The sequence below is a fragment of the Scyliorhinus torazame genome, chromosome 14 (assembly GCF_047496885.1).
Source record: "Scyliorhinus torazame isolate Kashiwa2021f chromosome 14, sScyTor2.1, whole genome shotgun sequence".
NCBI lineage: Eukaryota > Metazoa > Chordata > Chondrichthyes > Carcharhiniformes > Scyliorhinidae > Scyliorhinus > Scyliorhinus torazame.
The window spans coordinates 48,356,465-48,371,849 of NC_092720.1; the positions used below are offsets into that span (position 1 = coordinate 48,356,465).

Consider the following 15,385-nt stretch of genomic DNA (forward strand, 5'->3'; position numbering starts at 1 on the left):
CCATCCATTGGAGTGGTTATTCCTTCACAATAATGGCCTGGAAGCAGCGGCATCTTTGCCCTGGATTTACACTCTCCGCTGAATCAGAGGACAGAATCGGGAAAAGATCCCACTCCACAAACATCTGACGTTTGAGAAACAGCCCCATGGGAGGCAGCCACATGGGCTGCTGGGTATAGATATAGAGGCTCTCCTTGGTTCTCCAAGACTTGTAAGACAGAGGGGAAAAAAACACAGGCCTCTGGCTCTCACCCTCACAATCTCTTAACATTCCACCCCCACCCCTGTACTCCTCATATATCTTCCGTGCCAACCTATGCTCTCTACTCGGCTCTTGGCCATTATACCCCTCTACCCACTTCCCATGAATCTCTCTAGCCCTAAGCCAACTTAGTGCCACCTCATGCCAACCCTACCCGTCACCCTTTCCTCTTGCATCTTTAATGCTATCACATTTGGGGCAGCACGGTAGCCTTGTGGATAGCACAATTGCTTCACAGCTCCAGGGTCCCAGGTTCGATTCCGGCTTGGGTCACTGTCTGTGCGGAGTCTGCACATCCTCCCCGTGTGTGCGTGGGTTTCCTCCGGGTGCTCCGGTTTCCTCCCACAGTCCAAAGATGTGCAGGTTAGGTGGATTGGCCATGATAAATTGCCCTTAGTGTCCAAAATTGCCCTTAGTGTTGGGTGGGGTTACTGGGTTATGGGGATAGGGTGGAGGTGTTGACCTTGGGTGGGGTGCTCTTTCCAAGAGCCGGTGCAGACTCGATGGGCCGAATGGCCTCCTTCTACACTGTAAATTCTATGATAATCTATGACATCTAGGATCTACCAAAGCTGATATAAAGTTCAAAATGTTTATTAATCTTAACTATTTACAAAAAGCACGCTCATTGATACAAACTCATTCACTACATTTAAATTACTTACAACTACTTAATCCCAGAAAAATAAAAATTCACACCGTTGATTTTAAAATGTTAAATCTCTTCGAACACTACTTTCACTTTGAGGTCCTCGCTCTTCCTCCTACCTATAATCGAAAGCTTCCATCTCTGGTGGGACTCCTGATTTCTCAATGCCAAAAGACCTCCTATTCATCCTCCAGCCTTGGGAACTCACCTGCTAATTGAATAGCCACCACCACAAAAGTTGCCCTCTGCGCCCCAGTACGGGCAGGTGAGTTCCTGACCCACCAACCCTCCCAATGGCAGGAGTGGGATCCACAAATAATAATTTAACCCAACGGTTTATGCTGCTGACCTTTCATGAGAACAGATCAAAGGGTGATGACCTGAAATGTTTTCTATTTCTTTCTCCACAGATACTGCCAGACCGTTTCCAGCATTCTGTTTTTATTTCAAATTCCAGTATCTGCATCTGTACTCGATAGACTTTTTTAGTTGGTTACATTTGTATAAAACGGTTTAGAATGCATAATGACTTGATTCAGAATACACTTCTACAATATTCTATTGTACATTGTTTTAAAGACGTGTTAACCTCTTCACAATAGAATGTGAGAGAGGATTCTTGGCAACAAAAAACTGTTCATTAAAGTTGTTTCCAATATGGTAACGACTATGATTTTGCAGTCCGTACCTTCACAGAATGTTTCATTTCCTTTGTATCCAGGGAGACAGGAGCACGTAAATGAACCCAGTATGTTTTGACAGCCAGCGTGATTAGGACAATCAAACAGAAATTTCTGGCATTCGTCAATATCAGTGCAGTTAGTGCCTTCATATCCTTTATTACACTGACACGTGAATGATCCATCTGCATTGTTGCACACAGAATTCAAGGGACAATTGCGTGGAATTTGTGCACATTCATCGATATCTATTCATTTAAAAAGGGACAGCAGAAAATATTACATCTCTCAAAATTAAGAAAAAATATGACAAGCTTAAAGCGCAGTAGTAAAAGTTTCAAGACATTTGGTTAATTTGGATCAGCCCCTTCATTCTACCACCTACCACTGCAGTTCTCTCTTTGGTTCCTATTAATGCCCATATTGACCTTTCCTTTCACTTGTATGAAGGATTATGGGGACAGGGATATCCCAGCATTGTAAATGCCAGTTTATATGGTTAAAAATAATTGGTTAATGCTAATGTTAGGGCAGTAAGAATGTGGGAGAGGATTCTTGGCAACAAAAAAGGTAGTCAGAAGCAATAACTGAATATGGATTAGCAGGTAGAAATGGCTTGTGACATAACACCTTCAGCTTCATGCATTAAATTGGTTAAGGAGGATTGAAAACAAATGGACAAAAAGATCAGAGAGGGCAAAAGCATTTCAGAAACATTAATGACAGTTGAAAGTTTGAAGACAATGAGTAGGTGGCGACATGGGGTATCATGTTTTGGCTAAGATTAAGTGTAGGATCAAACTGGATTGATCCCCGATTGAGGAATACCTGTATTGTCTTCTTCGGCACACAGTCCTCGACACACTTACTGATGAAGTCTGTGATGATGTTTGCGTACTGTTCTTATCAGCTTGGATCTAGTATGTTCCTCTTGCACGGACTATCAATTGGATTCAATTTGAATTTGAATTGTTTTTTTGGAGCAAGGAGGTGAATTAATCTTGCCCTGGTCCACTTTGCACATCAGGTAGCATGCCTCAATGACTACCGACCAGTGGCCCTGACATTTGTTACCATGAAACGCTTTGAGTGGCTAGTCATGAAATGGATCAATGTCAGCATCCCAGACGGTCTCGATCCATTGCAGTTCGCCTATTGCTGCAACCGGTCCACAGTAGACGTAATCTCCCTGGCCCTACAATCAACACTCGAATACCTCGACAACAAGGACACCTGATTTGATTTGATTTATTGTCACGTGTACCGAAGTATTTTTCTGCGGCCAAGGAATGTACACAGTATGTACATAGTAGACACAAGAATAATCAACAGGGAATATTGATAAATTGACAAATGGTACATCGACAAAACAATGATTGGTTACAGTGCGGAACAAGGGGCCAAACAAAGCAAATACATGAGCAAGAGCAGCATAGGGCGTCGTGAATAGTGTTCTTACAAGGATCAGATCAGTCCGAGGGGGAGTCGTTGAGGAGTCTTGTAACTGTGGGGAAGAAGCTGTTCCTATGTCTGGATGTGTGAGTCTTCAGACTTCTGTACCTTCTGCCTGATGGAAGGGTCCGGGAGAAGGCAATGCCTGGGTGGGAGGGGTCTAATGCTGTCTGCCTTCCTGAGGCAGCGAGAGGTGTAGACAGAATCAAAGTGGGGGTGGCAAGTTTGTGTGATGCGTTGGGCTGAGTTCACCCAGTCTGCAGTATCTTGCGATCTTGGACTGAGCAGTTGCCATACCAGGCTGTGATGCAGCCGGATAGGATGCTCTCTATCGCACATCTGTAGAAGTTTGTGAGAATCGATTTCATGGTGTACCGAAAAAAAACCTCTCTCTAAATGTCAGCAAATCCAAGTAACTGATCGTCGAGTTCAGGAAGCATAACGTGATACACACCCACATCTACATCATTGGCTCTGAAGTGAAGATGGTGAATATCTTTTAAGTTCCTGGGGGTCACCATCACTAATAGTCTGTCCTGGTCCACTCATGTTGATGCAACAGTCAAGAAAGCCCAACAACGTCTCTACTTCCTACGGAAGCTAAAGAAATTTGTCATGTCTGCATCGACTCTCTCAAACTTCTACATATATGCGATAGAGAGCATTCTACCCGGCTGCATCATAGCTTGGTATGGCAAATGCTCGCCCCAAGATCGCAAGAAACTTCAAAGTGTTGTGAATTCAGCCCAACGCATCATACAAGCTTGTCACCCTTCCATTGATTCTGTCTACACCTCCCGCTGCCTCAGGAAGGCAGACAGCATTGTCAGAGATCCTTCACACACACACCCTCTTCCAGACCCTTCCATTAGGTAGAAGGTGCAGACGTCTGAAGACCCACACATCCAGATATAGGTATAGCTTCTTCCCCACAGCTACTAGACTCCTCTACGAGTCTCCCTCGGACTGATCTGTTCCCTATAAGAACACTATTCACGATGCCCTATGCTGCTCTTGCTCATGTATTTGCTTTGTTTGACCCTTATTCCGCATTGTAACCAATCACTATTTGTTGATGTACTTAGTCGATTATTTTTTGTCTACTGTGTACATTCCCTTGGCCGCAGAAAAATACTTTTCACTGTACTTCGGTACGTGTGACAATAAATCAATCAATCAATCAATCACATTGGCTTTGTAGAAAAGAATAACATTTTTAAAAAAGACATGAGTTCTCAGCAGCAGGTACTTCATGCATTTGTGCAGAATGTAAAAATGTTCAGGGGCAAGAAGAGTGAAGGACAGGGGAAACATGTGGATGTGTTTTAGAAAATATGAAATAGAAAAGAATGGAAGTCTTGGGCATTCTCAAAAGATCGAGCCATGGGATCAGTACCGTGCAGAAAGAGGCCATTTAGCCCATTATCTGTGCGCCGGCCAAAAATAGAGAAAAACAAAACTAGCTGTTCATTTAAATCCCAATTTCCAGCACCTAGAATCATCGAATCCCTACAATGGGGAAGGAGGCCACTTGGCCCATCAAGTCTGCACCAACTCTCCAAACGAGCACCCGAATAAGACCCTATCCCCATAACCCCACCTAGCCTGCACATGTTTGGACTGTGGCAGGAAACCGGAGCATCCGGAAGAAACCCATGCAGACACGGAGAGAACATGTAAATTCCACACACACTTGCCCAAGTCCAGAATAATGAACCTGGGTTCCTGGTGTTGTGAGACAGTGGTGCTAACCAATGTGCCACTTGGTCTGTAACCTTGCAGGATACAGCGCTTCAGATGATGGGGTTTGGGGAAATGGGAGATGAAAGAAAACACTTGGAAATCTCTCAAATATTGTACATGGATATTGACCACCCGGAAAATACATGAGGCTGAAAATCTCATGGGCCAGGAACAAATGGGGGATTTGGAGACTGATTTTTAACTGTACCTGTCCACAGGAGGTCCAGAAAGTAGGCAATTAAAATTGGCCAGGTGACGTACGCACTGGTATTCAGTTGTCTTCAATTTAATCCTACTCATGTTAATATATGGCGATTAGGGCATTATTTAAAGGCGGTGAGGAGGGTCTCACCTGCCAGCTGGAGAGCAGTGAGAACCGAGAACCTCGCATTGCCTCTTTCAGGGAAGACCTGCCGAATTTGGCGTCACTCTGACACGTAACTGTTCACTGGCGGGCCTTCCCTGGGATCAAGGACCCCAAAGGCCTCCCATTGAGGCTGTTGGCCAATTGTAGGCTTGCAGATCTCCTGAATGGCGGCGCCACTGGGAAGTCATGGCTGCTGTAGTATTACACCCACCAAGACCGAGTATAATTGCTGGATTCCAGTCACTGGTTGAGTGATGATGGGAATGGAGGTCACAATGTGGGAATTGCAGGGAAGTGGGATGAAACATTAAGGGCAAGGGAGTGGCTCTCACCCTTCACCTCCTCCCTCCCCCCCCCCCCCCCCCCCCCAAACCTCCTCCCCAACACACACACACACCTTCTACTGATTAAATTACTTTCTGCCACCAAATGCACCACAGGGTTTAAACACCTATTTGGCTCTGACTGTCCCATAGAGTCAAGTGAGAAAAAGTATAAGTGACCATTCAGCATAAATGTGGATGTCATTAATAATGTTTAAGGCCCCTGCCTCAGAGTCATCCCACCGCCTGGACCAGGGGACTCCCAGAACCAATGCTGGCATTTCTACAGCTGCCAGTAAATTCACCTGTTCAAAGCAAGAAATCAGCCAGCAGTATGTTAATAAATACTCATGACTAAAATCATCATGACTTATTTCTGCTGCAAATGGTGGGAATCTAACTATACAGTTACAGTTCTCATAGAAATCTGCTGGAAGTTAAAAGATGCCTTTCTGCACTTATCTTCACCCGCCCCCCCCCCCAACCCCGCATATGCACAATCTTTCCTGATTCCAGAAACAATGGCGAATTTAAAAGCTATGACAATGTAATGTTTGTGAGCTTGTGTCAAACTTACTTTACACCATTTTGATGGAAGTATTGATTCATTACTTAAAATGCATGTGTTAATTGAAATAGCAAATAGGCCTTTGGGACAGTAATACTAAGGTTAGATTAATGTTGCCAACAATAATGTCTCCCCACATGTAAAAGGGGAAGGAACCTTGTAAAACATGGGTAGAGTCAGATAAAAGAACCTGCAAGAGCACAGTTTGCATGGGATAAATGAGAGGAAGTAAATAATATATCCCACTGGAAACACATTGATTTTTAACCAGCTGTTATTAAAACTTGTCCAATTTTTATTTCTATTTTTATGCCCTAGAGAATCTACCCCATAAGGCCTAAATCACGTAGGGAGTAGGTCCCGAATTCACCCTGTTCGAACAGGGATCTGATCCACTCCAACTGGTCCACCCAGATGTCCGAGGCCACAATTTCCAGCCTTTCCCACAGGTGAAATCTTCAATTCCCTCTGATCAATCCCTGCGTCTGATTCTGCGAAAGCAGAAGGTGTGAACCATAGAACCGTTGACATCGGTGGAACTGGAAGGTTCGCTCCTGGGATGGGGGACGGGAGGGGCCAAGAGGTGGGGCAGGGAGGGGGGGGGGATTCCTGACTTCCGCCCTGAGTTGCTGTGACTTTTACCTGGTGCAGCCTGATTGTAGAGGCTCCAAGCCATTGGCATATATTGGCAATTACAAGTTAATACTGAACCTATTTGGCTCCATTATGAATGCACCTTTCCTGGCCATCAAGACTTGGGGAGAAAACTTAACAGGATGTGTAAAATGGCAGGCTCAGACAGAAAACTTGAATGTAACTCTCCAGTTGCACAGGCCAGATTTCTCTGGTTTACACTGTCACTCTGGTGGGGTGGGCCTTCATTAGAGTCAGGAACCGACTCCATACTGATCAGGGCTCCATCTTTAAAGCGCGCCCTGATCAATGCTACAGTCCAACGGCTCCCAGTCCCCATCACGGATGTATCGGGGGCTTCTTTTGCCCCTCCCCCCCACCCCTCCCAACATTAGCCAGCAAGCAGCAACTCTTTCACCCCCCCACCCCCAGATATTCATATCTTGGAAACCCCACTCCCTCCATGGGGCTCCCAGTAGGGTCAGCCAGGCAGTGCCAACCTGTGCCAGGGGTTGTGCAAGAGTATGTCCCTCTTATCCCCGAGGGGCTATACTTATCTCTATGCCCCTGGAGGGATCCCCTCGACTGCTTCATGCCTGACTAAGGCTGTTGTAAATCTCCCGACGTGAGGTATGAATATTTAGTGAGGGGGGGATAATTTGACAGGGCCGCTAATAGCATTTAAATGCAAGTTTATTAATTACGTTTGCGCTGTTTGTGGCCGTGAATCTCGTGACTTCACTGGCAAGGGGCAGGGAAAATTGGGAACCGTGGGCCTGAATTTTCCGTCCGTTGGGATTCCCTATTCCCACCAGCAGCATAACCCCGAACGCAGGTTTCCTGGAAATCTCATTGACAAGCAGCGGAAGTAGGGAATCCCACCACCAATAAACGGCACGTTGCTGAGAAACATATGGCTGGGAACTGGAGAATCAGGCATGATCTCTCTGGCAAGAATCATGTTTCCTGATTCTCAAAATATTTTCCGCCCACGCCATTGATCCCGCGAACGGCAAGTGCGGGTTAAACATTGTGACAATGGAATTGGATTTTTCTCCGGTTTCCTCCCACAAGTCCTGAACAACGTGCTTGTTAGGTGAATTGGACATTCTGAATTCTCCCTCAGTGGACCCAAACAGGCGCCGGAGTGTAGCGACTCGGAGATTTTCACAGTAACTTCTTTGCAGCATTAATGTAAGCCTACTTGTGACACTAATAAAAATAATTATCATTCAATCTAAAGCAGGGATGCTACCCTTTCTTCCGTAAGGCCTCTAAAAAGTGACTAGCTTAGTAATTTTCATTTGAGCAGGCCAACATCCACTATTACGAGATCCATTCTTCCAGGGGCACAACCTGATGAATTCCTCACCCGTGCAATTGGGTTTTTCATATCCGCTTTGACATGTACAGTTGAAAGAGCTCTCAGTATTAGTACAGAAGGAATTGCCTGGACACGAATTAGTATTAAGACATTCATCTATATCTGTAAGAATAAGAACATTAAAACAAAATGTTAATATAGAAGTTTGTACAGTGCAAAATTCTAAAAATTAATTCTGACCACATTTTGACCAGGTAATGGGGAAGGAAGGGTTTGTGCATTTAATTCTACTATTTACCACAGGCTTTCTGTGGACTTTTGTGCCACAGTTTATGATCGCCAGAGAATCAAAACAGCTGGTGAATCTGGAACATGGGTGAATTGAGCAAATAATGGCACATTTTAGAATCAAGACATACAGTTCAGAGCAGCAACTTTTCTGAGAATAATTAATTCAATGATTTATACAGAAAGAAAAGGGGAAAGAAAGATGGAATTAAGAGAGATAAAAGCAAGATTACAGGAATAAAAATATGCAATAATGTAAATGTTCACTGCCTGGGATGTAGTTGAACTGTAATTAAGACTTATCACTATGTAAAAATAATAACTTGCATGTGAACAGACAAGCCCTAACTAATATTCCCAATAATTTCTTTACACCTCGCAAGGCGGGCATTTGGCTCATCGTGTCTGTACCAGCTCTCTGAAAAGGTAATTCACCTTAGTGTCATTCGCCCGCCTTCTCCCTGGAACCCAGTGCATTCTTCCTTTTCAGATAACCATCTAATGTGCAGGGGTACAAGGGAATGGCATTGAGCCATGATGCACGTTGGAAGAGCCAGTACAGACAAATGGCCTTCTTCTGCGTCGTAACAATTCTGTGATCAGCCCAATTGAATGCTTCTGTTGAACCTACTTCCATCACAGTCACAAGCAGTGCATTCCAGACCTTAACCACTCTCTGCATGAAGAAATTATTTTTCTCATCACATTTACTCTCTTGCCAATTACTTTAAATCTGTGCCCTATTGTTCTTGAACATGTCATGAATGGGAACAGTTTATTCATAGCTATTCTGTCTATATTCCTCATGATTTTGAATATCTCTGTCAAATCTCCTTTCAGTGTTCTTTTCTCCAAGGAAAACAGTCCTAACTTCTCCAATTTATCTTCACAACAGAAGGTCTTTATCCCTGGAACTATTTCAGTGAATTGTTTTTGCTCTCTTGCCAATACCTTCACATTCTTCCTAAAATGTAGTGCCCAGAACTGGATGCAATACTAAGGCCAAACAGGTGTCTTGTACAAGTTCAACATAAGTCTCCTTACTCTTATACTCTTGTAATCGCCTAAGCCCAACATACTTTGTTTCATTAATCATGCTCAACCAATCCTGCCATATGTGCACATATGCACCAAGATCCTTCTGTTCCTGCACATTCTTTAGAGTTGTGTCCTTTATTTTATATTGTCTCTCCATGTTATTTATGCCAAAATGAATTACTTCATATTCTCGACACTGAACTTCCCTTGTTCCATTTCACAAACTTGTCTATTTCTTTTATGATGTGGAGATGCCGGCGTTGGACTGGGGTGAGCACAGTAAGAAGTCTTACAACACCAGGTTAAAGTCCAACAGGTTTGTTTCAAATCACTAGCTTTCGGAGCGCTGCTCCTTCCTCAGGTGAATGAAGAGGTATGTTCCAGAAACATATATATAGACAAATTCAAAGATGCCAAACAATGCTTGGAATGCGAGCATTAGCATCTCTGGATCTGTAAAGATTTAATCACCTGCTAATGCTCGCATTCCAAGCATTGTTTGGCATCTTTGAATTTGTATATATATATGTTTCTGGAACATACCTCTTCATTCACCTGAGGAAGGAGCAGCGCTCCGAAAGCTAGTGACATCGAAACAAACCTGTTAGACTTTAACCTGGTGTTGTAAGACTTCGTACTATTTCTTTTAAAGCTTTATACTATCCTCTGCTCAATTCACAAAACCTCTGAGTTTTGTAAACTAATTCTGTCCTGCAAATTTTAGATCATTAACGTATATCAGAAATAGCAAGGGTCCCAACAATGAACGCTGGGGAACTACAAACCTTCAACCAGCCTTGAATCATCTAATAATCACTACACTACGTTACCCGTCACTCAAACAATTTTGTATCCATGTTGCTACTGTCCCTTTTATTCTATGAGCTATTACTTTGCTCCGAAGTCTGTTGTGCTCCAAATTCCTTTTAATAATCTAAGACGTTTTATTTGTACTGCTATGATTAATATATATATGACTTTAATCAGGATCGCCTGTCAGAGTATTTGTATTAAGCATTCAAACAATAACTATAATACCTCTATCTATTTGAGAGGAAATAGATTGTGTCTCAAAAGTCCAATGGGAGAGTTTTGTGTTTCCAATGCTGTTGCATTAAATGCAGAATTTAATGCTGTTGGCAATGGTGAGACGAAGGGTGAAGTAACTCATTTAACATATTTTTAAAAATGTTACAAAACTGGTAAATGTTTTAAATATTCACGGTCATATAATTAATGAGAGAAACAAAAAAATCATACCCAAGCAGAACCTGTATGGCTCTCCTTCATATCCAGACTTGCACATGCATGAGTAGTTCCCCACTGAATTCATACAGACTGCATTTTTGGGGCACGTAGAAGTATTGCTGCATTCATCAATGTCTGAAAAAGGATTGAAAACATGACCATCAAGTCAATGCTCACATGCATAGATTCCTGTTCCTCTTTAATACACGTTATTGAAAGTGAGATATCTCGGATTAAATTTCTATTTTGTCTGTTGTATTTTTATGTGCAGGATTTATAAGACATTCCTTTCACTTGAACAGAATATAATACTTCAACAGTTATAATAGGAGTGCTTGATTTGCTCTCTGGAGGAGAAGAAAGTTGTGCTAGATTTAATGCAGCTGGATCATGGTGGCCAAGCCCATTTAATTGCAGGACAGGCCTCTCATCAGTCATCCAGTAGCAGCAGCAAAACCTCCCCTGATTAAGTCAGAGAGTGAAAGGAGCTGATGAAGGATTTCTGGTTGGTGGCTGCATGTCAGCTGGCTACATCCATTACCCTTGAGCTCCACGTCATTTAGCTCTGGCACTGGGATTAAATGGAGGACACATGGTTTTCCTGCACACTTGGAAGGCTGCCCAGCAAACCCTGTTGTGTTTTGCAGTAGCCTCTTGATGGGTGGGTGAGTCCCTTGTGGAAGCTGGCATTAGGCTGGAGGTAGCTGCTGAAAGCCACCCATGCCCTTACCTCTGAAACTTTCCCCCATCCCTCTTCCAGCGTTCCCCTACCTTGCAACCCCCCCATTACACATTCACCCACTTTTCGCCCTGGGTGCCCTGATGATCCTGGGTCCCTGGTGAATGCATTGCCACCAACAGTCACTGCTTTTGTTGGCACCAATTGGAGCTGCTAGCCTCTGACTGGCCAATAGCTCACAAAGGGTAAGACCTGTGTTGCTGGGACCTCATGGGGAAGGCCCAATGTGACCACATAAGTGATTGAGGGCAATTGATTCCAGTGGGACACCCCTAGGGAACTGATTGGGCACCCCCGCTAGTTTTTCAACAACGGGCGAGACTCCATCGCTCTGAAAAAATCCCAGCCATAGTTTTATATATGTGCGGCTTCCCCAAATGGCAAAAACGCTGAAGTAAACAATGGCTGAAGAATTTCATTAATTGTAAAAAAAATCATAAAATGCAAGTAAAATAAAGTCTGTGATTTTGATTCAGAAACTAAACAGAGGGAAGGGCAAAATATTTTGTAGGTGGGATTCTTCGGTCGCGTCTGCCCGCTGGCCCAAAATTCTCGCCCGCGGTCAATGGACCGTTACATGATCTGCGTCCCGTCCGTGATGATCCTGCGGCGGGTGCGGCCGAAGAATCCAGCCTAGTGTGTCTTTTGGGTATTGGGTACTGAAATGACAAAAATCATATCAGTGTCAAAAAATCATATCAAAAATCATTTCAGCAAATAGCCAGGAACAAGAAAATTGCATCCAATACCCAAAAGACATACTGGGCTGGATTCTTCAGTTGCACCTGCTGCAGGATCGTCACGGATGGGAGGCAGACCATGTAACGGTCCATTGACCACCTTTTATCGTGTTTAAAAACAAAATGGTTTCATGGTCCAATCAAATGACAGACCAAATTTTATTGACAGCAACTTTTACAATTAACGACGACAGTGTAATTTGAATAAAGCTAATTTTAAATTGTAAAATTGAACATTTTTTTGCCTGAGCCATTGTTTTCTTGTACAAAACATATTTTTAAGTCACAAAATAAATATTGCTGCTTACCAATGCACAGGGAGCTGTTTAATGAATTTACTGTGTAACCCTTGTTGCAGCTGCAGTTAAATCCTCCGAAAACATTTGTACAAATCTGTTCACAAGAGTCCGTTTCATTTAGGCACTCATCAACGTCTAGAATGCCGAACAAATACATGTAAATCAATTGTTTCAAAAAACTTTCTTTGCAGCTAAACAAAATCTGTTAATTGTGATGGAACTTAGCTTTTGACGACCTGACTGTTTTGTTTCAAAATCTCCATGGTTCCACAAAATAATTTCTCCAATGTACATTTTTCACTGCAAATTCAAACTGATATGTGAAGTCTTTTTTTTAAATATAGAAATTTTATAAATTCCTGATAGATATCAAAAAATACAATGTAGCAATTTTCTCAATTTCAGAATGCTTTGAATTCTTTAAAACCAGACTGGCTTCTAAACAACCTTTTCCCTATTGGACAATAGTAATAGTAATTTCATGTTGAAGACACTGACAATTGTACCAATAAAAGAGTTTTGAAATTTCAGACACCTTGATAACAAGTTTTTATGTATTTAATACTGTTATTGCATCGTAGCATTGAATCTGTAAATTTTGCTTTCCTTGTTTGTAAGTATGTAAGTTGGTGTTTGCCAACCACAGATCCATAGAATCCCTCGGTGCAGAAGAAGGCCATTCGGCTCATCGAGTCTGCACTGACCCTCTGAGAGACCACCTTACTTGGGCCCAAACCCCTGTAACCCCACCTAACCTAACTATTTTTGGAAATTAAGGGACAATTTTGGCATGGCCCAGCTAACCTGTACATCTTTGGACTGTGGGAGGAAACCAGAACACCCGAAGGAAATCCACGCAGACATGCAGAGAAAGTGCAAACTCCACTCACAGCTACCAAAGGTCTGAATTGAACCCGGGTCCCTGGTGCTGTGAGGCAGCAGTGCTAACCACAGTGCCGCCCCACCATCATTATATATTATTCACATTAAGTAATAGATATTGCATCATTTTAATTTTCCACCCTAATCAAGTTCCACTAATGCAGCAACTATGACGACAATTCCTCACCTAATAATTCTCTGTGCGATTTACTGGCCACGTTATGCCCGAAAGGCAGTGCGGCTCGATACGGCTGGTAAATGCCCGGAGAAATCTTTTCTGGGATCTACCCGGCTCGCCGGCTCTAATACGATCTTGCGAGACTTCACAATGTGAATCCCACCCATTGTAGGTGAATCACTTTTTAGCGAATCTGCATATTCGAGCAAAATGGCTGATCTCGCTCTAATATGCACTGCCACGATCAAACCCCTTCGTCTTGAAGATCTTGGGTAAGCGCCATTCAGAACTGGTCTCCATATGGAACGGCACTCGTGGGGTCTCCCAGGCGATTGACTGCCCCTGGTTGCTTGCCCTCTGAGCAGGGTGGCACCCTGACAGTGCCACGTGGGTGCCATTCTAGCACTGCAAAATTGCCCATGTGGCACTTCCATCTGTCAGGGACACTGCCAAGGTGCCAAGCCGGCATTTTTCTCACGATGGGATTGGGGCCTGGGTGCGCCTTGCGTGGGTTCAGGGGGTGCTGAGGGGCCCCGAGAACCCCCATATAGGTGAACTGGGGCTTTTGGGGGGGGGGGGGTTCATGGGTTGCGTCTGGGGGGGTGGGGGGTCAGATTGGGACGCCATTTAAAAATGGTGTCCCGATCTCCCTGTGCACTGAGAAGTTCCAGCTATCGGAACTCCTACAGTGCAGAAAAAGGGACTGAGTGTGGCCTCATCGGGGAGTTCCCCGCTGAGGCCCCAAATCTACCCTAATGGGATCAGAGTCCCGTTCGATAGTGTGGGGTTTCATGGTAATCCGAGCCAGCTAAATACGCTCATTACAGGACTGTGTTCCTATTCGGATAGATTGCGCCCTCTGTATATCACTGAAGTAAAATTAATGATGTATTTCGAACATTGATTTTCTTGACTTTGCTTCCCTGTGCAGGAGCTACAAGACCTGGCTAGCAGTCTCTTTTAGAGAAAAAAGGAAACTTTTCTGTATGGAAGAAGATCATATCTAGGAGTGGAAGAAACAGGGGATGCAATTTGGGACATAACGAAACAAGGGGAGAAATAAACTCTACTTCAGAGTTGGTGCAGATTTGATGAGCCAAATGGGCCTATCCCTTGGTCGGCATCAATATTTCAATGTAATATGATGAATCTTTCTCACTAAGCATACATTCGCTATCTGTCAGTTTTAATGAGGGGATCTACTAAAAGGTGAGAATTAATATCATTAAAGAATTAATAATTTGGTAATGCTTCACTAAGCAATAAATAGGTACATCTAAAATAATTACTGATTCTATTTTAATATGGAAGGTTCTTAAAGTATGTGTGCTGTGTCATCACAATTATTGGGTTTGAATTAGAATCGTCAAGTTCTTTAAACAGATTTCCTACACATTCATTCCAGCTTCTGCACAGTAATTTGTATTGACTGGTAGTATTCAATAAGTTTCAATTATTTTTCAAAATCTTAGAAAATTACTTTTGCAGATTGTTTGCTCAAATTGTGATATAATGTAATTTATGGATTTACAATAATTCACAATACAGGCACGCACAGAACGTTACTTGCTCTAATTATAAATTCAAATGGTGAACTGAAATAAAGAGAATTGAAGCAAAAAGAACAAAACCTTATGAAATGTGATATATTCAACTGTATAAAATAAATATACCAATAGACAAATAAAGAAAGAAATTAACAAAGAACAATACACCACGGGATCAGGCCCTTCAGTCCTCCAAGCCTGTACCATCATGATACCAATCATTGCCAAAACCCTCAGCACTTCCTAGTGCCGTATCCCTCTATACCCATCCTATCCATGTGTTTATCAAGATTCCTTTTGAAGGCCATTAATGTATCTGCTTCCACAACCTCCCCAGGCAACGCGTTCCAGGCACTCACCACCCTCTGCATAAAAAACCTGCCTCGCACATCTCCTCTTGACGTTGCCCCACATACCTTAAACCT

At 43.1% G+C, this 15,385-nt stretch overlaps 1 protein-coding gene across 2 annotated transcripts in view; it reads right to left on the reverse strand.

Moving 5' to 3' along the window:
• The window catches only part of LOC140389708 (uncharacterized), a 287,989-nt gene that overhangs the window by 144,362 nt on the left and 128,242 nt on the right, over positions 1–15,385 (reverse strand). For both annotated transcript variants that reach the window (XM_072474126.1, XM_072474125.1), the window contains 4 exons: positions 12,363–12,488; positions 10,588–10,710; positions 8,050–8,163; positions 1,600–1,839 (listed from right to left, as the gene is read on the reverse strand). In XM_072474126.1, coding sequence (XP_072330227.1) covers positions 1,600–1,839; positions 8,050–8,163; positions 10,588–10,710; positions 12,363–12,488 — 603 coding nt within the window. The remainder of the gene's footprint in view (positions 1–1,599; positions 1,840–8,049; positions 8,164–10,587; positions 10,711–12,362; positions 12,489–15,385) is intronic.